General features: G+C 39.0%; 1 protein-coding gene across 1 annotated transcript; it reads right to left on the bottom strand.

The window, feature by feature from the left end:
- Positions 1–6,225: 6,225 nt before the first annotated feature.
- LOC140943964 (uncharacterized) lies at positions 6,226–21,762 on the bottom strand. Its single transcript, XM_073393073.1, has 3 exons — positions 21,493–21,762; positions 10,815–10,974; positions 6,226–7,167 (listed from the first exon to the last, which is right to left on the bottom strand). The coding sequence occupies exons 1-3, from the start codon at positions 21,697–21,699 to the stop codon at positions 6,299–6,301; spliced, it is 1,236 nt and encodes a 411-aa protein (XP_073249174.1). The 5' UTR covers positions 21,700–21,762; the 3' UTR covers positions 6,226–6,298.
- Between the last annotated feature and the right edge of the window lie 1,591 nt (positions 21,763–23,353).

Here is a 23,353-nt window from a genome sequence, read left to right on the forward strand (position 1 = left end):
GATTTGGAGTAATCAAAATTTAATGGGTGATCTTCTTGGGAAAAAAAATTGACATACTTCAATTTCCATCTCCTCAAGACAGCCAAGTTAAGAAGTGTGAGACCGATTTTAGAATATGCCGTGTAGGTGTGGCAAGAAATTCCTGGCTCTCTGTCAGATAGAGTCCGTGCAAAAACGAGCACTTAAAATCATAGATCCTAACAGTTCGTACCGTCAAGCACTGTCGCTAGCTAACGAAACTGCACTTTCCAACAGACGCGAGCTCTTATGTCATAAATTTATGTCTGAGATGACAGACACCCATGACCACCCATTATCGTCCTTGGTGTCCACTGCTCTACAAAGAACTAATCCTTATAACCTTATAGACCTGGTTTTCCTCAGACTTTTCGATAAGTTCATGAGAACTAAGAGATCAGAGAACTCTTTTACTTTTAAGTATTCGTCATTTTAGTCCGTCATGATTATCATTTAAAGTAGTTTTTTTAAGTAGTATAATTAATACATTAGCTTTAATGTAGCATTATTTAGCAATTAATGAATTCGGCTTTCGTAGGATATGAAGAATTAAGCAGATCGAGGAGGGTGTTATCGGACGAGGTGGATAACACCCTCTGCGGTCTGCTTTATTATTCAATCAAAATAATTCTTTGTTTAAAAACATAGCTAAAACATTCTTGCCTGTATGGATGTTAAGTTCATCTTCGAGAGTGTACGTTTAGGTAACTTCCACAACGAAATCTGCAAATCAGTACAAAAATGAAATAAATAAAGCTTAAAGCAGGCTCAGAAAACTACTAATATATTCGAGAAACATAAAGAAATCAGAAAATAAATAAAGCAAACAGCAAATATATAAACCTTAGAGAAATATGGAAAAATAATAATCAGAAAATTAAGCGGCATTATTTGCTTACAGCTGCAGCAGTTCTTTTTGTAGATCATGTTTTCTATTAGTTTGACTTCATATTGTGCCTAAAAGAATTTGACATGTTTGGTTCTTTTAAAAAGCCCCACGGTTAGTTCCTGCTGGAGGCAAATGATACGATTGATTTGATGCATTTCTTGTATAAATTAATTATGAACTATGAACGTTTGCTACTGAACTTGCGTTCAGTAGTGATGGTACTGACAAACCTGTCCATATAAGACATAAGTGTATTTGTATCTTCGTCGCTCTTGTTCTTTTCCGGGTGTGATGTTTACTCCGGACGTTGGCATATTAGAACCGCACAGAAACATTGACAAAATAGAAAAGACTACATGAAGGATCATCCGTGGACACACCGCTACTTTATGGGATCCTCCTAGAGACACCGCTACCATAGGAGTCAGGCCCGTAGCCAGGTTCTTTACGGGGAGGTGCGATCCAAGGAGGAGGCGGACCAAACGATACCGTAAGAGCCAGTGTCTGGGGGTGGGGGGGGGGGGGGGGGGGGGGACTAGGTTGCCTGGGACTGAATTACGAGAGTTTCAAAAAACATGGATATTTCTCAAATTTTGGAACTTTAAAATTGAATTCTGTTAGACCGTACAGTGGATCTTTATAAGAGCCAGTGAAGAGAGCCTCTCTTGTGCCGCGAGTATTACGTTTTTGCCACAGAAAACAGCAAATATTTTAAACTCTGTTCAGAAAGAAAGGGCTACTGAAAAAACGAACAATACTCCTTGTAGTATCCTGCGTAACTTCGCATGCATTCTGTACCTACATCACGTGACGTTTCCATTAAACACGGTTCCAATTATCATGGCTGTGTGCTCGTAGTGACGAGAAAGACGAATACACGCTGCAAGAAGAAAAAAATCGACAGAAGATCAAAGAAAAACAAAAGTAGAAGAGACGAGGAAGCCAATAGTGAGAATACTAGTATTGCAACATTAGAGCATCGGACATCATAGACCTCGTGTTAGAGAAAAAAATTATGCCAAACGAAGGAACCAACAGCACTGTGACAAGCAACCCAACAGAAATTCTAGTCTCAACTTTAGGAAAATCACTTAGAATAAACTCGTTCAAGCTTCCAGACAACCCCGTAGAAACTGGCCGAGCGTGGCAAGAAGAGGCCAGGCCTTAGTCGTACGCGTGCTCTGATTGGCCGAGAGGCGTGTGTGCATGAGAATATGTAAACACAGTTTTAACGTCAATGGGCTTTGCTGAGCGCCCCCTAATCACGCTACCACAAATTTGGAAAAGATTTTGAGTTGATATGGTTAATTCATTTACCCATTTCCTCCGGCCGTCGCTGGACATTTTAAGCGAGAAAAATTCGTATTTCCGAAAGCATCTTTTTCCAAAACAAAAACTGATAATGCGACGTATAAAATGTAATGTACAGCACTTTGCAACTGGTAAATTGAATCCTCTAAAAGAAACACTAAAAGAAGAGTTAAGAAAGAGACGTCTTCCTAAGTCTGGCAACACGGATGCATTGATTAACCGACTGACAGAATGGCTTCGTAATTCCCGCCAAATTCTTGACCTTCGGTGACTCCAGACCCAACTCAACCTGTTTGCGTCGATCTTGATGCTGCTCTCTGCGACACTAGTAGTCCCACTTTTTATCATAATGCCTTCCGTGTGAATAAAGGTGACATCCGTAATACTTGGCTTGTTATGAATGAAGTCACATCGCGGAAAACGGTTAATTCTCTTATCAAAGAAATTAAAATCAATGGGGCTTCGATCACTGACGCACGCAATTTGGCTGCCACTTTCAATTTTCACTTTTTAACTATAGGTGCTGACTTAGCTTATGAAATTCCTTCACAAAATTATTTATCGCATCTTGACTACATAACTAAATCAAACAATACCTTTAAGCTGAAAACAACCAATCATACAGATGTGTCTTCTTTGTTAACTAAGTGGAGTAAATCAAAGGCCACGGGGTCCAGCTAGACTTATAAAGGAATGCTCGGATCAAATTGCATCCTCAATCTGTGACATTTTCAACAGGTCTATTGATTCTGGTATCTTTCCTGAGGAGTGGAAATGCTCAAAAGTGAGTTTTTTTCCACTGTTTAAACAAGGAGAACGCTCAGATTTGAATAATTATCGCCCAATTTCTGTCACGCCTATTATGGCAAAAGTCTTTGAGAGAATCATTTACAATCAACTGCACGATTATTTAACTCAGAATGATCTGATATCCAGTCATCAATGCGGATTTCGATCTCTTCATTCCAAGGTCACTGTCTTACTCCATGCCACTGACAACTGGGCATTCAATATAGACAGGAAAAATGTCAATGCCGTGGTATTTCTTGATCTAAAAATAGCATTCGATACCGTTGACCACTCCATTCTTTTGTCTAAATTGGACGCCTATGGTGTTTCTGGCTCTGCCTATAAGTGGTTTGAATCCTATCTTTTCTTCCGTATAGTACTCAAAAATGTTTTGTAAATGGTTTTCTCTCGGGTAGCAAATCCTCCTCCTTAGGTATACCTCAGACAACTATTCTAGGCCCACTTTTATTCATACTGTACATAAACGATCTGCCACACTGCCTAGAATTCTCTGTTCCTCAGATGTATGCTGGCGACACACACTTGACTTTTGCCGGTAGAGACCCTGATCTTATAGAGTGCAATCTAAACCATGACCTTTCCAATATTAGCGATTGGTTAGTGGCCAACAACCTGACACTAAACAAATCCAAAACTGAATTCATGGTGATTGGGCCTCGACAAAGGTTAAGGACTCTTGACCGAACTCCTACTCTTGCGATTGATAATTCCTCAATCTCTCAAGTTGCCTCTACCAAATCTCTTGGGGTCCACGTCGACGCGCATCTCTCTTGGAATACACTGTACACACATCACTAAAATCTCTAAAAAAAAGTTGCTTCGGGCATTGGTGCCCTAAAGCGCTTTCGTCCTTTCGTTCCTCCGAAACCTTAATTTGAGTGTACAATTGGATAATCCAACCACACTTTGATAATTGTGACATGGTGTAGAATTATTGCGGGGCAACTAATGCCATAAAGCTGCAGAAGATCCAAAATCACGCTGCCAGGATTTTGACTTACTCTGATAAGACGCTGGAGTCGAGCCACTTTATCAACAGTTAAATTGGACTCAACTTGCTCGTCTTCGTGAAGTCCACACAGTAAACATGGTTTACAAATGTACTCACGGTTTAGCGTCTGAATATTTACAGGATAGATTTGTAAACCATGTTTCGAAAATAGTTTTCGTTATAGCGGGCGGTCTTAGTATGGAACGGTTTGCCTTCAACTCTTCGGCAAGCAGAATCCATACACAGTTTTAAATCTGGCTGCAAGGAATTCTTCAAATAATATACACTCGGCATCGATCCATGGAAAGCAGGCTAACGTAATTTATATACTATTTATTATTTATTATATTTATTTTTACTATTATAGGTACATCTGCTCAAGCATGTTAAGGCATGGCTTAATTTTTGCTCTCGACCCCCCGCGAAGATAAAGCTATTTTTCCTCTACGGCCATGCATTTTAATTCTAAAAGTTTCAAACAACTTTCGAGAAACTTTCTTCCGTGATGTAGTCACGTGAAACGTGACGTCATTATGATATAAAAAAAGAAATTCAAAATGGGGTAGGAATGGTTGATTACGACTAAGTTTGAACCTAAAATTAATGTTTGTTTTACCGTACGGATTTTTTCCGTGGCCGGAACGGTGAGAATTTTTAATTACTTAAAAAGGTATTAACAGGTGAAAGGTGTCACGTGAACTATTTTGCTAAAATACTTACTAATTAAATAAAAACGTGAGTCAACCATTCCGGCCAGATTCAGGCAAGAAATGATGATACAATAACAAAAATACTGTATTTAATATATACTGTGTGGCATCTCGCCACCCCATTTTTAGTTTTCTTTTCTTTCCTGGATTCAATCATAAGTGATCACGTGACACAGATATCTGATTTCTTACGTTACAGGAAAATTAAGGTTACCGATTTTTCCGAGGTTGCCAAATTTTGGAAAATTCTGATAAATTATCTCAAAGTTATGATTATTATAAGATTTTATGCAAATTAGCCTCAGGCCATGCCTAAACATGTTTGAGTGTTTTATATTCTATTTATTATCATATTATTATATAGGTTACTTCATAGGTTATATGTATACATTTTATAAGAATAGCTTAGAATTTTATAATAGATATGCCTGATATTTTTACCGAGTTTAAATAAAGTTACTTGACTCTTGACTTGTAAGAATTTATCTTTTAGTCAGTGCCATAAACAGCGATTTTTTTTCTTTTTTTTTTTTTCTGTCCGGAAAGTTATTTTATAAAAGCAATAGAAAAATCTTGACTGAGTATGCATAGCCTGATATAAACACTCGAAGATAGGGAAAATTCTCGAAAGCTATGCAATCGCTTTCCACCACAGGAGAGCAAACGAACCAATTTTTAAATTTCATACCTTCTGAGAGGCTTGGAAGAATAAAACAAAAGAAATCATCTTGAGGCTCAGCAATGAATAGTACATTTCTTTTGTTTCATTCCGCGAGGCCTTGGAGCCAAGTATGAATTTAAATATATCGAAATTGGTCTAGTAAACTATGGGCGCTTTCCATTCAACTCAAAATTCCGGAAATTTCGGTTGGTACATCAATTGGAACAGACCATTTCGGTTTGATCCGACCGGAATACTCGGGAACAGCTTTGAAGGTGCTTCACTTTGACCGGTCTGGTTATCTCGGTGGGTCGGCCCGAAATAACCCGTTCCATTTGTCAAAATTGTTGTCCCCAGTACCGCTCTTTTGTATCCTGCTTACCAGAACAATAACCAAAATCGTGGTGGCTTGGTTCGGGTCTGTGCAACCGGAATGTACCGTTCCATTGGGTACGTGGAATTTCCGAAATTTCTTTAAACGGGAAAGCGAAAGCGCCCCTTGTTGAAGACTCAAGACCTTAAAAACCACGCCCTGTTCAGCTGCACCCACTTAGGCCATACACGGGAGTGTCCCTTTTTCCCATTAGGAATAAGAGAATATGGATACCACAGCATTGTCTTTAGACGAAGGCTTTGGCGTATGTTTTCTTGGAAATAGTTAACATGTTACTATTATTTAGGTCAGTTTAACTCTGTCAGTGTATTCACTTTGTATGGTCATCTTTATTGTTCATTGCATTTACATTAATTTTACATTACATTTCTGTCTGCATTGGCAAAACGCATTTCATTTTAACTGACGTAGAAGTCCCCTAATAGTCCCTTTGCCACTTGAGTAAACTTTAATCTATATATCTATCTGTTGATAATTTCGAGCTAACATACATGATCAACGGCCGTTGTTAAATTCACTCTTCATACTTTACGGATACGTCGCCAGGTAACACCGTGCCAATTGCATATTCCCACGGAAACTTATCAAACCCCGGAAGTTTAAAAGTCAAATGTCGGTAATATTCCAAATCTGAGGAGCCCGTGCCCTTCCACTGCATCCAAACTTTGTCGATAAAAGCATGGTGAAGCCAGAACTCTGGGGTGTACGTGGATGTCAAAGTACTATCCATACTCCCACCAACACATTCTTGAAAGCTACTGTGGATTACTTCACGGGTTGATTTCTCAAAGGTTAAAAACTCCTGGTGTTGTAGAGCTTTGACGTACTCTGTGTTTGGTAAGTTGCAAGATTGACTAAAGTCTCTTTTCAAGCAACCTCCCTTAGCATACCATGGTATGGAGAATTCACCCTCTTTAAAAGGACCATCCATTACGCACATGTCGGGGAAGATGCCATTGCCACCCAGACCGCTGGAGCCTGAATTCAACACATCTTCGATCTCAGAACCTCGGTTCCAGTGCGCCGCGTCTTTACTCCAATCCCAGTAAGGAATTGTTATCCGGCAATCGATCTGGCGAAGCATGTTCTCAAGTTCTAACAGGTACCCTCTGTACCATGGTAAGAATACTGAGGTATCTTGGTTGATGATATCCTTTGGTATATTCGAATACATTGTTGTTAGTTTCCGATAGTCGTCTTTGTAGCGTGGATCAGTCGAAACCAGCTTGAAAGCTTTTATGAAGCGTGTTCGTTCTTCAAGGCTCATTTTAGTAAACTCTTTCCGTACTCTGGCGCAAGTGACTAGGTCGCCGTTCAGACATACACAATTCCTATCACATGTGTCTTTTATATTTTCCTTTTCTACGCAGGCAATACTGAGACCTAAAAGAAAGAAATTTAAGTACAGTCGCGTGATTCTCAACCAATCAAATACGATATGATACTCGTACTTTAAATTCCCTGTCAAAGATGTTCATGTAAAGATTACATGACTACAGCCTACAGCCCCAGGTCAAGTAAAAAAGTGTATGACTGGTCAGCAGCGAGCTTTACTCGATGAGTTATATGTTGCCCTGAGCCCGTGATATCAGCAAGACAGGAAAATTTGTTTATTATATGAACTGCAGTGTTTTACAAGGATTTCTACCACCGAGAAATGTGGTATCTGAACACACGTAAAAATACGATATTTTTACATGTGAAATTATTGATATTTGATAGTTTGAGAACATTTTAACCATTTATCTTGTCTTTTATATTTGGAACAAGATACCGGACATTTTTAATATTTGTATTTATTTTTTACTGTACTTTGTAGAGCTCCGAGTTTACACTGGAGTATTTTAAACAATGAATTACATTTGTCGGGTTCTCGACTATATGGCATGGGTTTGGTTTATGGAATGGCTGATTCTTGTTTATATAATAAACAGAATAATACATGGACGCTTGGAGATATGGAATTTATCTTCTCGTGTTCACATTCGATATCTCACTCGTTCGCTGGGCTCACTCGTTTGATATCGATGTGAACACTCGAAGATAAATTCCATATCTCCGCGCGACCATGTATTATTCTCTATATAACCTACTTGGTGTCAATTTCGATAACACATTGACACAATAAGTGTGGTCACGTTAGCGATTTTACCCACGAGCAAATGGCTGATTCCCGATGGGGAAGCAACTTTTTGTGTTTGAGCGATTTCCCAAGGTGAAATTGCCTCGGGGAAATTTCTATGGAGACGTCAAAGAGACCAAAGAGTTAACCCAAGACAAAAAATCACTTGGACTCAAAGTTTAAAAACATAGCAGGATGTCTTTACGTTTACGAAATTCAAAAGCACCTTAAAACAACCACAAGTTTTCTTTACATCAGTGTCCATGAATTCTTTCCTTATGATGCCGTTGGAACCATTCAGTTTGTAAACCCGTACTTTTGATTGTTGAGCGAGAATTTGCCTTTCTTTTAAGCGTGAATGAAGTCGACGAATTCGCTTTTAATTAGTCTCAAAATTGAGGCCTGAATCGCTCTTCCTGAACTTAATTGAAGTGGAGGTCTTATTTAAAGGGTAAAATAGTCGAAAACGTTTACGATTTATGTCAGCCGTCAATGTTTTATAGTGACGTTTTCCTGCGAAACCGGATTCAACTTTTTTCTTACCCTTGGGCAATTTATCGCTGTGTTACCGCAAACTGAAATCCATCAAAACCCAGAGTGGACCTAGCCTCCCACGCAGGCGTTTTTAGGGGAGCTGGTTTTTCATCCCTCCCCGCAAACGCCTGCTCAACCGAAAACAACATTCCTTTCCCATTGTTTTTTTGCTTGGTAAGTGACCAATCAACAGTTGTGCAAGAAAGTTTTGACAGGCTAAACACAACAAAAACGTGACCCTAGAGTTACCGTTTTCCTTCTTTTCTTTCCCTCGCTAAGGTTATGCACTGCACGGAGTATATTAAAATTTGACTAAATCTTATTTTTGCTGCTCTGAATCTAACATTTATCAGAGGTCAGAAAGCTTTCCCCGTGTTTCATGCAGGTCGAGTCATTATCAGATTACCTTGCGGTCAAGGTTAACTTTCCAGAATTTGGAAAGTACAATGTGACTGGCTAACCTTGGGAAAGGAATGTTGTCTTCGGTTGAGCAGGCGTTTGTGGGGAGGGATGAAAAACGAGCTCCCCTAAAAACGCCTGCGTGGGAGGCTAGAGTGGACCCAACCCAAGCTATTTCCCCATGTGGAGCCTTGGGGAAGACGTCTAGTATGACCTCACCTACAATGTATCATTAATCATATGAACCCACTCTTCCTGATAACCTGATCATAAAGAACGTTTACATCTTTGTTTGAGGAATCGCGCTGTTTTGGAGGCTGTGTCATGAAATTTATCAAAATTCACCAAATTTAGTGAAAAATAGAAATAACCGATCTGGACATTAGAGAAGGTATAAATAACAATTAGGCAAACACAAATGGACGGATGGACAGTTTTTCAAAGTTCGTTTTCGTTAGTTTGTAAGACTCTCGTAACGTTTGAGATCACAGACGCGTAGAAGGCATATTTGTTGGACGAGAAACTGTAATTTCGTCATTTACAAGTAAATTTTTTTTCTAGACTATCGTTAATTTTCATGGCGCATAAGGACATGTAATTGGCAATATTAACAAAATGAACTAGACAGCCGTCCTCCCCGTCCCTTAGAGTCTATACGGACGAACGACGACGATGCACGGACAGCCAAATACTTGGTATTTTATAGAAAACGGAACTCTGGCGCACGAGGTCTGCTATAAAAATGAAATTTCACCTGCCAAATATAGTAGAATCTATTGTAGCAAAATATTCAATACTAAGAAGCCCTTCAACTGAGTATTTTGATTTTAAATATGTTTCTTGAACTAATAGAAAGGAAGCATTAGAGATGACTGAACGATCAAAACGTTGAAGATTAGTTCGGAACCAGAGACACTATCCTTCACCTGTTTCATATCCCGCTAACCGATTGTTTTTCCTAGTCTTACCGCTTGAGAGAGTGACCCTGTTTTCATCAAAAAGGTCAAGATTTAGTGGTCGCTCATGCCGAGGGGGCTGCTGGCCGCCTACAAAAGTCGATCCACAGGGCTCTCTTCTGTATACTGTTCACAGTCCCCTATTTTTCCGTAAGATCGTGGAGATTGAATGAACACTTTGCGTTACTGGCCGCTAACTTGGATGAGTGTCATATTTGGATAAGGGCCATTGCACGTGAATTTTTTTTCTGTTTATCCTCTTTTAGGTACTAGGTAATCGCAACGAGACCTGGTGGCTAATGATGTGTGGTTGCTCATGGATAGTTGACTATGGGACAGAATTTCCCATACATTCAAGAGCTCATGACGGACTTGACTTTTGAAAATGATACATGCATGTAAATGTTTCGGTTGAATAGTCTCCAAGGAAAATCTGCACTAGTTGTTAAATACATCACTTAAGTGCATGCGCTGAAGGCTTATGAGACCTAAGCTTCATCCATCTTCCGTTGAGCTTTTGCAGTTGACTCCCGATAACTCGAACCTTCTCGGGAAATCGATAAAAGTTCTAGTTATCGGGAGTTGGAAGCATTTAATCGGAAATAGGGAAATAAGCTGATGGATGGGGAGGGAATGCAATTAATCAAAAGAGCTTGATTAACGTACAGGGACGGACACTGAATTTTAACTGGAGACACGGTTGTTTTGAAATAAATTCAAAGTTTCGGACTTTAGTACACGGTTTTTTTCCGAATTGTCACGCCCTTATGGCATGGTTCGAGTTATTGAGGGTAAAATTATATATAAATGATCTGAAGGGAAACAAAGATTACTTCGATGTGGCGGGAGGTTCGAGTTATGGAGAGTTCGAGTTACCGAGGGTAAAATTACAGTATATTTTTGACGGAAATCCAGGGGATATCGATCGACTATGGTTCGAGTTAGCGCGAGGTTCCTTTTAGGGAGGATTCGGGTTATCGGGAGTCAACTTTGACCAAAATTCTAAGCCAACAACATACCTTTCACATAACGCTCTAACATTGAGACGTTAAGTTTGCTACAGGAAGTTGACGTTTTCTTAATCTTCTGAAGGGATTTTGCTGTCGTTAGAACTATGTAGCGAAATGCTTGCATGAGGTTTCCAGCACAACGAGGGACAGCAATGCAATCTATGGTGGCCTGTAAATGAAATAAATGCGGACAAAATAAACAAAGTCTTGTAAGAAATATTCCTTAGTTCTCTTTGGGTTTTACTGTCACGCCATAAAGATTCTAAAATATTAAAACCGTTCAATTCATAAGACGAAGGGAGTAACCAACACTGAAGATGATAACTCCCTCAAGAGTATGCAATGAATAAATCGAGGTCCAGTTTTTCCATTGCTCAGCGGTGTAGAAACCATTGTTACTTGAGATTTTCTTTGGCAAACATTTCATGTTGGTAGGAAGACACCAAAACACAGTGGAATATATATATATTTTTTGGAGGGGAGATAAAGTTTTAGATCACTAGCTCCGTTAGCATAAGAAAAGTAAATGGTCTTCCCCATCCCCCCTAGTAGTTTATGTTCACGGCCAACTTTTGCTGTTCTTTCATCATGGGTAGCATGACCCACTACCCACAACTGACCTACTGGACTCAACCCACCACCCTCGAACAAAGCCGCACGGCCCAAGCCCCACCCACCCACACACCCACGCCAATAAGACACTCTAGGAGGCAAAGTTCACATGGCAACGGACGAAGTTTTACGTTTGACAATACCTATGACATCGGCAACTTCAGAGCGCACATTGCATTTTCTGCCCACAGAAGACTCAAGAACTACCTAAGAAGCAGTGAAGTAAGGCCACCTAAACAACTGCTTGCTGATTGCAGATTGCTTGTGCCAACGAACAACGCAAAGGGTATTTTGGAAAATTTGAGTATGGGTATGCGAATGGCTAAGTAGAAGATGACCACCCCCCCCCCCCCCCCCTTTCCACGTTTCAAAACGCTCCGCCGCTTGTTCATACGGAACCACCTTGCCTTTACCGTACGAAAATTTAGAAGCCTACTCAATGGAAGTTCCGTGTGAATGGACCAAAAACATTGAAAGGTGCCCTGTCAACAAAGCCTCAACTCCAACTAAAACTTTGTCTCTCGGGCGAACCAACCAATGCGTCATAAATTGGCAACCGCTTGGAATAAGGAGTTCAGCGGGGTGTTCATAGCGGAGCTCTCGCGCACAAAGCGCGCTCAGGGGAGCACCATGGGTAAGTAAATGTGGTAAAATACCCATCCGAAAAAATTTGGTAATCACGTGACCGTACGCCGACCGACCGACCGACCGCCCGAGAGTCCGTCCGCACCACAGGTATCCAATATAAAATAATTTAATCAACAGGTATGGCAACCAAAATGCAACTCAAGCGATTATTTGGAAAGAAATCGCATGGCCGCCCGGACTTTAAGAAAGAAAAAACAACAACAAAGTCGTGTCTTTTTCGACGTCATTTTTGATGTTTACACTCACGTGGATAACAGAGAAAGAGCTAGAGCGAGTGATTGAAAACAAAAGAGACGAATTTTGTAGGAAGAAAAACATGAAAATCCAAAGCGGCGGTGAGACAATGAGAAATTCTAGCGGCCAGCAAGGTGAAAATGAGGACCAGTGAAAAATAAAACCGAACATGAACACAGGAAACAAAATATTGGGTAAGCACATACGACAATTCCTCCATAAAAATAATGTGTAACTAGGGCGTTTGATGATTTAGTCCTACAAAACAAAGTTGTGGTTGTGCAAAAAAACGGCAAAGAAAGGCAAAAAGCGTGCTGCAAGTGCAAATTTGTTTTTTTGCTAATTAGAAAAAAAGTGTGCTGCACGTGCAATTTGTTTTGTTTTTTTTTGCTAATTAGATCTAGTGATCTTGATGCCATTTTCATTGCCGTTCCCGTTTAGCATTGTTCGATTTATTTTTTTTGTTTATAATATATAAGTATTATTAACAAGATCTTCGCTTTTAGTCCTGGCTAAATCTATATATTAGTACTCTTTTATGTCCCCGCAGGGATTTCGCCCAGAAGGCGATATCCCGAGGAAGCATCCTAGTTGTTCGCGCGTATACGTATTTAGAAAACGAAAAGTACTTACAGTTTCTTACAGTTGAAATATACAGTCAGACGTATGCCATAAAAATTCTCGATTTGCCTGATCAGGGGCCGCATAGAATCGTTGGGTAATGATGACGTTTCTGTTGTTCACTCCCGCAAGTAAGAGATGGTTAGGACGTAAAACAGAAAACACCCAAAGGGACCGCTTATAGGTTGATTTTGTGACACTTATTGTACAGCCATATTTCGATACTCTTTTGCGTTACGTGTGTACAGTGACATTCTGTGAAGCAACTGTTTTGAAAGTCATGGACCAAAAGACAATCGTTAAGAGCGGATGAAGTTATAAGGGGCGTATAACTGTGTTTGAATAACCGATTTTTTGAACCAACCTAACGAAAGTTGCAGTCATTTGAGAGAAAAGGCGTCAAAAGGCAAGTTTCTTAAGGCCGAGAAGGAAAGGAGGAGAAGAGAAAAAGTAATGGTTGCACTCTTAGTTTTTATAATAGCTACTTTAGAGATAGTTTTTGGCCGAAAAAAACTGTCGGACGCAAAAGGTCCATCTGGCGATAACGTTTTCAAAAATCGGTATAAACAATTGGAGAGATTGCAAGACACCAGTTTATCATACACAAATCCTAGAAAAGCCGGACTTGCCAGGCACAAATCTCTCTGGGGGAATAAGACTCAGTCCACAAACAAGCAAATTTTCCTATGCAAATGAGTGAATCAACGGCTAGCTTATCACTAGCAGAGCGATGGACGATTACAGAAATTCGCAGACAAACGTTGTGCTGACGTATTCAGTGCTCACAGATGTCCTTCTATGACGTCTTTTCTTAAAGCATTGTTTTAATAGTTTAAAAAAAAGACCAGCACGCGCGAGCCTGAATTGATCAAACCTTCTAATTTCTAAGGCTTACTTACCGGCTAATAAAATGAACCGTATGTAATAAGTGAAGGAGAAATAGAGAAAAATTCATACCACTTCTAATCAAATCTCAAAACTGAGAATGTTTTAATCAAAGCTGTGTAAACTCGACCTAAATCAGTCATGATGGAACCTTGCGTTTCCTGTTTTTACCTCTGCACCCATTGTATGGAGTATGTGTCTAAAAAATTTTCAATATGAATCGATATACCGTAAAATTCCGAAAATAAGCCCCGGGGCTTATATTTTTCAAAGGCCCTTTTTGAGGGGCTTATTTTTGGAGGGGCTTATATTCGGAGGGGCATATCTACGGAGGGAAATTTGCGTTTCAAAACCGATTGGGTTAGCCTCATAGTTGGAAGTAAATTTACCGTTTTTTCTTTGTTTTACTTTGTATTTGAGGACAATTTTCCAAGTACAAGCCCCCGGGGGGCTTATATTTGGAGGGGCGATTTAACGGAGGGTTTTTTGCGTTACCGGGTTGGGGGGCTTATATTTGGAGGGGCTTATACATGGAGGGGCTTATTTTCGGAATTTTAAGGAATTTCAAAGAGCCACTCAAAGAACAAGAGTACTATTGACCGACAACATAGAGAGCGGGGGCAGCTCTAGTGTCATCTGTTACTATAACTTCTTCCATTAAATTTGTACATTTTCTGTCACATGTAAATATTGCATGAGGATCCGCAAGCGACTTTTTTTTGCGATCAGCATGATTTCTTAGTTGCTACGGACGCTTTGTTTTCAAAAGGTGACAAGAGAATTTCCTGCTGTGGGAATTTAATTAGTACATTAATTTCTGGCCAAAAAACGTAATCCGATAAGGTGTCAACCCTGTCATGCCACTACAGTAGTAATCCTATTGAAAGCTCAGAACGTGTTCAAGATAGTAAAAAACCAGATGAAAATACAACGCTATCCATTATAAAAACTAAAATAAAGCAAAATTAAAACAATTTTGCTTATAGTAAAGTGTATGCCTTGCAAAACCTTCCAGTTGCGTTCTAGATAATTTTTTGCCAGATTTCAGCACGAGGAATCCACGCGCCAGGACGCGCGGACAGCAATGATCAGGAAATAAAGCGGAAGAACGAATTGTCTTTTCAAAAATATATTTTCCCTTTAAAACTGAAATGCTTCAAGGCTAAACGAGATTTTGCCTATTGCGACTGGCCGGTACTATCTCACGATAGCCGATCTGTAGCGAAGACACGGAGTCCAGTGTAAATATTAAGCCGCTTTTTAGGCATGCGGTTGCCTGCGGTCTTTATTTATGCGTCGTAATGTCAAAACAAAGAAACAAATCAGCAAGTCGAAAAAAGGATTGTGCAAGTAAAAGTATAACCCATCCTACAATGGAATTAATTGGATTTTACTTTATATGGTATGCTTTTGGTATATTGCGCTAGATCTGCCACGATACTTTGTCAGAAGATTCCTGAGAGTGAGAGCCACGAGTGATGGCGGTGTACACGTTTGACGATCCTCGTCTATTCTATTGCGCCGGGTTTTTTTCTTCTTCGCTGGATACCGAAAAGACTTGGTATCATTGCTTTGAATTCCAGCCTATGTAATGGAAAGCTACGCATGTTCGGCTCCTCCGATTCAGTCAAGAGTTTTAGCGAGGAATTTAAGCAGTCTGACAAGATGGCGTTCTTGCTTGTATGAGTTGGTTCTCCGTGCCGTCGATGGAGGGGGCTTTTTGGTCCGCTGTCGCTCGATGTCATTCGCCACAAGTCCCTTAGCTAAATCCTGTTTCTAGAAGCGGATTTCAAGAGGTGGTCGACTGGATCATTTCATTTTGATTCAAGGGTTCTGTCCATTGGCGCCAAAATCGAATAGCCCGCCAATTCCCCAAAATAGCCCGCCAATCCAAAATCTCTGTACACATCCTTCACTCAGGAAACAACCAAGTAACAACGGGTATGACTCGCTTTTATTAAATAACAAAGTCAGTATACCAACTTGCATAGTAAATTGTGAGAAATGAGGTCAGTTAACCAGTTTATTGTTTGTTGAAATATCATTTTCTTGTAATTATTGTGGGACATAATTTTTGAAGCCCATTGTTTCTCCCTTATTTAAATTCAATTTTTTCTCACTTTAATTCCTGTCACTTTTCAATGGCTAATAATGTTTTTTTTTTTTCATAAAGGCTGATCTCAGAAACTGTTTTGCAAATGTGATTAGGCATACAGAGGTCTTAAAGAAAAGTGGAATTTTTTTGACAGAAAACACTACAATATGTTTGTTAAAAGGGCGACATTTAACTTTAAGAAGAAATTCTTCTTTTTCATCTATCTGTATGTATTCAAGAGTGGGTGTTTGATACTGCCATGATGTTCTGCGACTCCTAAGTGCAAATTGTGAAATGCAACAGAACACTAGGTGTGTCGCCTGTGTTTCTGTGAGTTAGAAATTCATGGCATTATTAATTCACCTGCAAACTTATCTAATAGTCATCTTGAGTGAGTAGGTTTTTGATAATGCCATGATGTTCTGCGACTCCTAAGTGCAAATTGTGAAATGCAACAGAACACTAGGTGTGTCGCCCGTGTTTCTGTGAGTTAGAAATTCATGGCATTATTAATTCACCTGCAAACTTATCTAATAGTCATCTTAGGTGAGTAGGTTTTTGATAATGCCATGATGATCTGCGACTCCTAAGTGCAAATTGTGAAATGTAACAGAACACTAGGTGTGTCGTCCGTGTTTCTGTGAGTTGGAAATTTGTGGCATTATTAATTCACCTGCAAACTTATCTAATAGTCATCTTGAGTGAGTAGGTTTTTGATAATGCCATGATGTTCTGCGACTCCTAAGTGCAAATTGTGCAATGCAACAGAACACTAGGTGTGTCGCCCGTGTTTCTGTGAGTTAGAAATTCATGGCATTAATTCACCTGCAAACTTATCTAATAGTCATCTTAAGTGAGTAGGTTTTTGATAATGCCATGATGATCTGCGACTCCTAAGTGCAAATTGTGAAATGTAACAGAACACTAGGTGTGTCGTCCGTGTTTCTGTGAGTTGGAAATTTGTGGCATTATTAATTCACCTGCAAACTTATCTAATAGTCATCTTGAGTGAGTAGGTTTTTGATAATGCCATGATGTTCTGCGACTCCTAAGTGCAAATTGTGAAATGTAACAGAACACTAGGTGTGTCGCCCGTGTTTCTGTGAGTTAGAAATTCATGGCATTATTAATTCACCTGCAAACTTATCTAATAGTCATCTTGAGTGAGTAGGTTTTTAATAATGCCATGATGTTCTGCGACTCCTAAGTGCAAATTGTGAAATGCAACAGAACACTAGGTGTGTCGCCCGTGTTTCTGTGAGTTAGAAATTCATGGCATTATTAATTCACCTGCAAACTTATCTAATAGTCATCTTGAGTGAGTAGGTTTTTAATAATGCCATGATGTTCTGCGACTCCTAAGTGCAAATTGTGAAATGTAACAGAACACTAGGTGTGTCGCCCGTGTTTCTGTGAGTTAAAAATTCATCACATTTTTAATTCACCTGTAAACTTATCTAATGGTCATCTTAAGTGAGTAGGTTTTGGGAATCGGTTTTTGACATTATACTTCTCTTACTGACAATCGGTCATTTAGAAAATATTGTTGTTTGCAGTTACACTGGATCATAAAGGGTTGTTATTGATAATGGCATGAACTCTATGCTATTCTATTTGTCCTTTCTGTTCAGTTTTGTATCTTTTTCTGTGCATTTAGGATATGGCTGGATTCTATTGCGTTTTGCCTTAAACTGCAGGGGAATGAACAAGTAATGGTTTTCCTTAGTATTGGAACATGTATTTATTAACCTAGTATTATCATTTTAACAACTACCGACCTTTAGATGCTCCAGAAGGCTTTGTTCAAGCAATAGCCCTTGAAGAGCAAAAAATCAATCGGAGGCACCATGAACTTTATACGTTTATGTGTCTAAAAGCTTTTCGCTCATATGAAAACTCATATCATAAAGATTTTAAAATGTAGAAACTTTTGAAATCTAATATTAAGCAATTCTTTTTCTTAACTTTGACCATTTTTAGGCTTATGACTGCAATCTTGGCAGGCATAATACTTTAATACCTACAGAAAAAAATGGCGTCCAGTTCAAAGACTCACTTGTTCCAAGAAAAACTTAATGGACTGCATCAGCGTCTAAAAAATGATCTTGAGTGAAAACAAAAGAAACTAAAATCTTTATTTTTAGAAAATAATTACCCAGTATACATGGACCATCTTCTTGACCTCGAAATGTATGTCGCGGAAAAAATAAGATTCGCTCAGTAAAAGTTTAGAACGCTCCACGCGCGGCATAGTGACCAACGCGCGACAAAGAAAACCCCTGTTGTTCAAGCAAACTCTAGGGACCTCTAAGGTCACGTCTCACATTATTAGTAGTTTATAAGTCGTGTTTATTTCAAACAATTAAGAGAGTTTTTCTAGACTGCTTGCAGGCCGCCTTTGTTTGCATAGACCATTTTCTTGACCGCTAAATGTAAGTCTCAGTGCGGCGGAAAAAATACAATTTTAGAACGCTCCATGTGCGGCATGGTGACCAACGCGCGACAAAAGAAAGAAGGAAAACCCCTGTTGTTCAAGCAAACTCTAAGGTCACGTCTCACAACATTACGAGTTTTTAAGTCGTGTTTATTTCAAACATTTAAGAAAGTCTTTCTAGACTGTTTGCAGCCGCCTTTTCTCTTAAAATCTGTTTAGTTCTTATTCCAGCTAGCGAGATTGCAAACAACAACTTTAGAATAGAGAATTTACCCTGGGTGCCAGAGACTTTCCATGCCCGCGCTTTCCGTGTTCGGCCAAAGCTTTTCAGTGAAATCAGTGAAGGTCGAGACGCCCGCATTTAGCAGTTCGCGGCTTTGTAAAGGAAAATAATAGACTGCTCGCAGTTTATAGTCGTTCAAGCAACGAGGCCTTCCGTTGGCAAAATAAATATTGTACTAAAAAATTTTGCGTTAACCTTCGCAAACTGACTAAAGAATTCTATGTAAGATTTGGTTTCGGAATAATTGTTACGGCGTGCATTTGGTTTTCCTCGCTTTTAGCCAAATATTTCACTCACAAGAAAAATAGTTTTTAACTCGGCATTTGCCGCAAAATTGTTCACGCGTTTTACTCGCCGTTTGTCGCGGCTTGCTTTGAAAGGTTCCACGAGTTTTTTTCTGTGTTTCCATTGAGCGCAATGAATCAAATTTCTAATTAATTTGGTTAAGCTGTCAAACGATGACTTGTAAATAAAATGAAACATTCAGTCGTGATGATTTAGAGAGGATCGTATTCTATGAGTTGTCAACACGTCTTTTGTTTTACATTGCGCAATCGGTCATTTCAGATGACCGACTTCGCCGATCTCTAAGTCTTGCGGGTCCTCATGCCTAGGTTCAAAGTTCTAATTTAGCCGACAAGATACTTGCCACATTTCCAAGTCTTCTTTTCATTCCCTCTTCGGTGAGGAGAGAATAAAAACCTTCAATTCAGTGTCAATTATCGAAGGACTTAAAAATTTCTAAATCGTTTAGACCCAGAAAAGCTTCAGGATATAAAAAATATCAGTTAAATTTTGCCAAGGAAATTCCCCTCTTAAACCTGATGACCCTGAACTGCTTACTATCAAGAGACCCATATCACTACTATTCATGCAAGTTCTTTCTAAAAGAGTCATGAAAAATCGTCCTCGCTCTGTTTGCAGAGCGTATAGGAGCACCCAACGACTGTTTTGTGTAAAATATCTGTTCGGAGAGACAAATATGGCCTTGAAATTTTCTTTTGGTTGAGGACGGATTAAAATTTCCAGATGACCGTTCCATTCATGAACAATTTTCGAAGCTTTTCTAATCAATTCCCTATATTCGCAAATTCATTTTTCACATTTCAGTCCCCAAGTTAGGCTATTTTTCTTAAGAAAAGGAAACTTAAAATTTTCGAATTCAAAAATGTGATGTAGAGAGGAATCAGAAGACTTCTCACTTTCGTAAAATGTTCATTTGCGACTAAAATTTTCCAGAAAATAATACTGAAGCCCTTGTAATTTCGAAAAGACTCAAGTTTCCCTAGGATCACCGAACAATTACAAATTTTATAGCGCCGCTTAGAATGCATTTCTAGAGATCCAAAAGTACTCTCTATAGTCTAATAAGTGTTTTCAATATATTTAGGAGGAAACGGTCGTTGGGTGCCCCTGGTTTACGTGGAAATTTTGTGTCAGGTTAGGTCTCAAGGAATCTGGATTCTAACTCTCCTAAACTCGTTCATCTTGTTAAATAAAGGGTCGGTTTGGTCAAATTAAATAAACTCTGCTAAAGTTTTTCCTAAACTGATTTGTTCAAAGCATTCAACACCGCAGAAAATAGATCATCAAATTCTGCTCTGTAAACTTAAACACGAGACTACAAAAATCCTCGCACATTCAAATGACGTTATTGCCTGATCGAAGTATTGCGATCAGTAAGTGACTACGGTGGGACCTCGTTATAACGCAGGGCCAAGGGACTGGCAAAATTTGTTCGCTATAAAGAGCCGTTTCGTCATAATGAGGATCTTTTTCATGTGTTTTACTATCGCTGGGGTAAAGAAAATCGGTCGTTACACCGAGGACTTCGTTATATGGAGGTCCGTTATATCGAGGTTCCACTGTTTGTATCACAATAGAATGAAACTGTTTAAAGATATAACTGCCTCTAGGATGGTTTAGAGGGCGCTCAGAAGACACAAGAAAACAAGGGACAAAGTTTAATCTAAAATAACGTCGTTTGGACAACCGAACCCCGAGTCAGAAATTAGCAACCTCCCTGCTCTCAACAATAAGACGTTAATAGCAAAACCTCGCGTCGCTCAGGTAAAAGGCTAGCAGGAGGCTTAACGGGAAGACAAACCAAGAGAAAAACGAAAAAATATATTATTAAAAAAGACAAAACAAAGCACAGAAACTGGAAATAAGTATTGAATAATTATTGTTGTTATTAATATCATAATCATTATTATTTATTTTTATTATTATCACTGATTATTAACATTATTATACTAAAAAAAATCACTAAAAAGGGGGAATAATTGATTATCTTAGTAAGAATGCAATTATATTGGCCTTGAAAATAGTTTCTTCTTTTTTTAAATCGAAATAAATTGTTTTAATTGAAATGAAATGTTCTTAATTTGAATAATTCTTGTTTAATGAAATGAATATTTTTCTAATCAAAACGAAGTGTTGTTTTTTAACGACAGGAATTGTAAATAGTGTTTTAACAAAATAGTTTTTTTTAAAGTGAATTAATTGTAAATAGGATTTTAATAGTGAGAATTGTTATCAATAAAATATGTTTAATAAATTATTATTATTATTATTATTATCATTTATGTTTCATTTTTAATTTACTTTTTATTTTTAAACCTTCAACAAAGTTTTCTAGGCTGACTGCAGTTTGAATGGTTTAAGTTTAAGACACGTACAATGCGGAAACAGTAACACTCAATGCAGAAGAAAAATGCACGGATTCTGAAAGAGCTGAATGTCGTTAAAATTATTGGAATTTTCTGCCATTCCCATAAAACAGAAGTGTAACACTCAAATTACGCAAGTTTCTATTTTGTTAAGTGAATTAAAACTTGCTATGCTTGTTTGAATAGAGGGCAAGTTTACTTACTTGCAGCGAGTCACACTCCTCCGTCAACCGTCGCCCACTTCCACTTTCTATAGCTTTCAAAAGCCCCTTCGAATGTTCTGAACATTCTTCAATCACTCTCTTTTGGCAAGCATCTATAGAATCTGCTTCGTAGGTAGTAGGACTATCTGTACCTGCCTTTCCTTTGTGGCATATCAAAAGTATGACGAAAAGTTGTAAAAACAGCATGCTTATCCCTCAACAATTTCGCCTTTACTTAACTGCCGTGGACAATGGTCACCCAGCCTTCAAACGGGCTTTATCTCAAAATGGGTTGCTTGGTTACTGAAAACTATTCATCGACGTTCCAACAGGAGTCAATTTCCCCGCAAGTTTTAGTCGAAATGTAATTGATTTTTTTGGAGGGCGAAACGGAAACGTCCGATTCCTCTCGACGATGTCATGTCGAGAATGAATCGATCAACAAGGGACTGGACAAATCATTAAAGGGAGAAGGCGTAATAAGCAAAATAATTTTAAGGATAATGCATAATCGAAATATTTTTTATGGATAACGAAATTAACTTATCGTTCCATTTATCATAAGTAATTTGTACTCAGTTTTCACTTTTCCGATGATTTTTTCCCCTTGACCAACCCAGGGGTAGCGGAGGGAGTGGGGAAGACGTCCCTAGCCCCGCCACTTGTTGATGGTCAAAAAAAAACTGGCTGGTACAAATTTCTTTTAGTTCATCACTCGTTCCATCCTGTAATTACAAAAATAACCACACTGAACATCTCTTTGAAAAAATGCAACAATTTTCTTAGCTCTTTTTATTCCTTTTATGTGCGACTCTAAAATGGGAGTTAATTTTCTCAGCGGCAAAACCTAGAGCGGAAAGTTTTCAAGAAATAGCGCTAAGAGAATGGTGAGATTTTCGAGTGTGAAATGATAGCGTTCAATTCCTTTTTCTGTCTAGAATTTATGCCTGAGTTTTGATCACTGATTCTCGGTATGATTTGAGGCACGGCCGGATCAATAAAGCTTTGCTAATGAATAATTTTATACTGCCTGCTTGCTGTCTCTTATTAACGCTGCTTATATTGCAATAAATATTTGAAAAGGTTAAGAGTAACTATGCTTTCAAAGAACTAAAGGGAACGAAAACATGAATAAGAACCAAAAGGAAAAAAAATTTATTTATTTTATCATTTGATCTTTTCCAATTTTAAAAAGCCACAGTGGCAGCACAATGGGTACACTAGTAACTGCGTTCGATGGGGAGTGGGGGTGGGGGTGTGTGGTAGTGAGCTGTAGTGGTAAAGGGGTGCAAAAACTGACGGGGCTTGTACAGTGGGGAGGGGGGGGGGGGGGCACGACTTAGCGAAAATCCGTATACCTATGATCCACCGATTTATAACATCACATCCGGTTGCAAAGTTGCTGCTCTGTTTTGGCGCGAAGCACTGCTAAGATAGACTCCCGATGCTATTTGGTTTCTTCGTTACTTTAACCCACAGGCTAACGGAACTATGTACCTTGAATGCCCAGAATGTTGAGGAGGCATATAGCCGGCCTTTCAAGCAATTATCATGACCAAACAAAGAAGATTTAGTATTATTTTAACGATAAATATCATGCAGCTGCGGAGAATATCATGGCGAGTCTTGCGATGTTTCAAAACGAGTGTCGTTAACGTCTCGTGGCTTTTGCGGCTTCTGATTTAGAGAAGTCATCAATCAAAATAGCCTTTCCTGAGCGGAAAAGAATGGAAAAAACGCCGATAGCCACAGTTTAAAGTGTTCACCGATGGAAGGCTTTATCACACCCCGTTAGGTTGCAGAAACTTCCACTCATCTGCATGGTTTTGAGGAATGTCATGGCGAGTCTTTTGCTGTTTCT

This window comes from Porites lutea, chromosome 7 (genome assembly GCF_958299795.1).
Source record: "Porites lutea chromosome 7, jaPorLute2.1, whole genome shotgun sequence".
Taxonomy (NCBI): Eukaryota; Metazoa; Cnidaria; class Anthozoa; order Scleractinia; family Poritidae; genus Porites; species Porites lutea.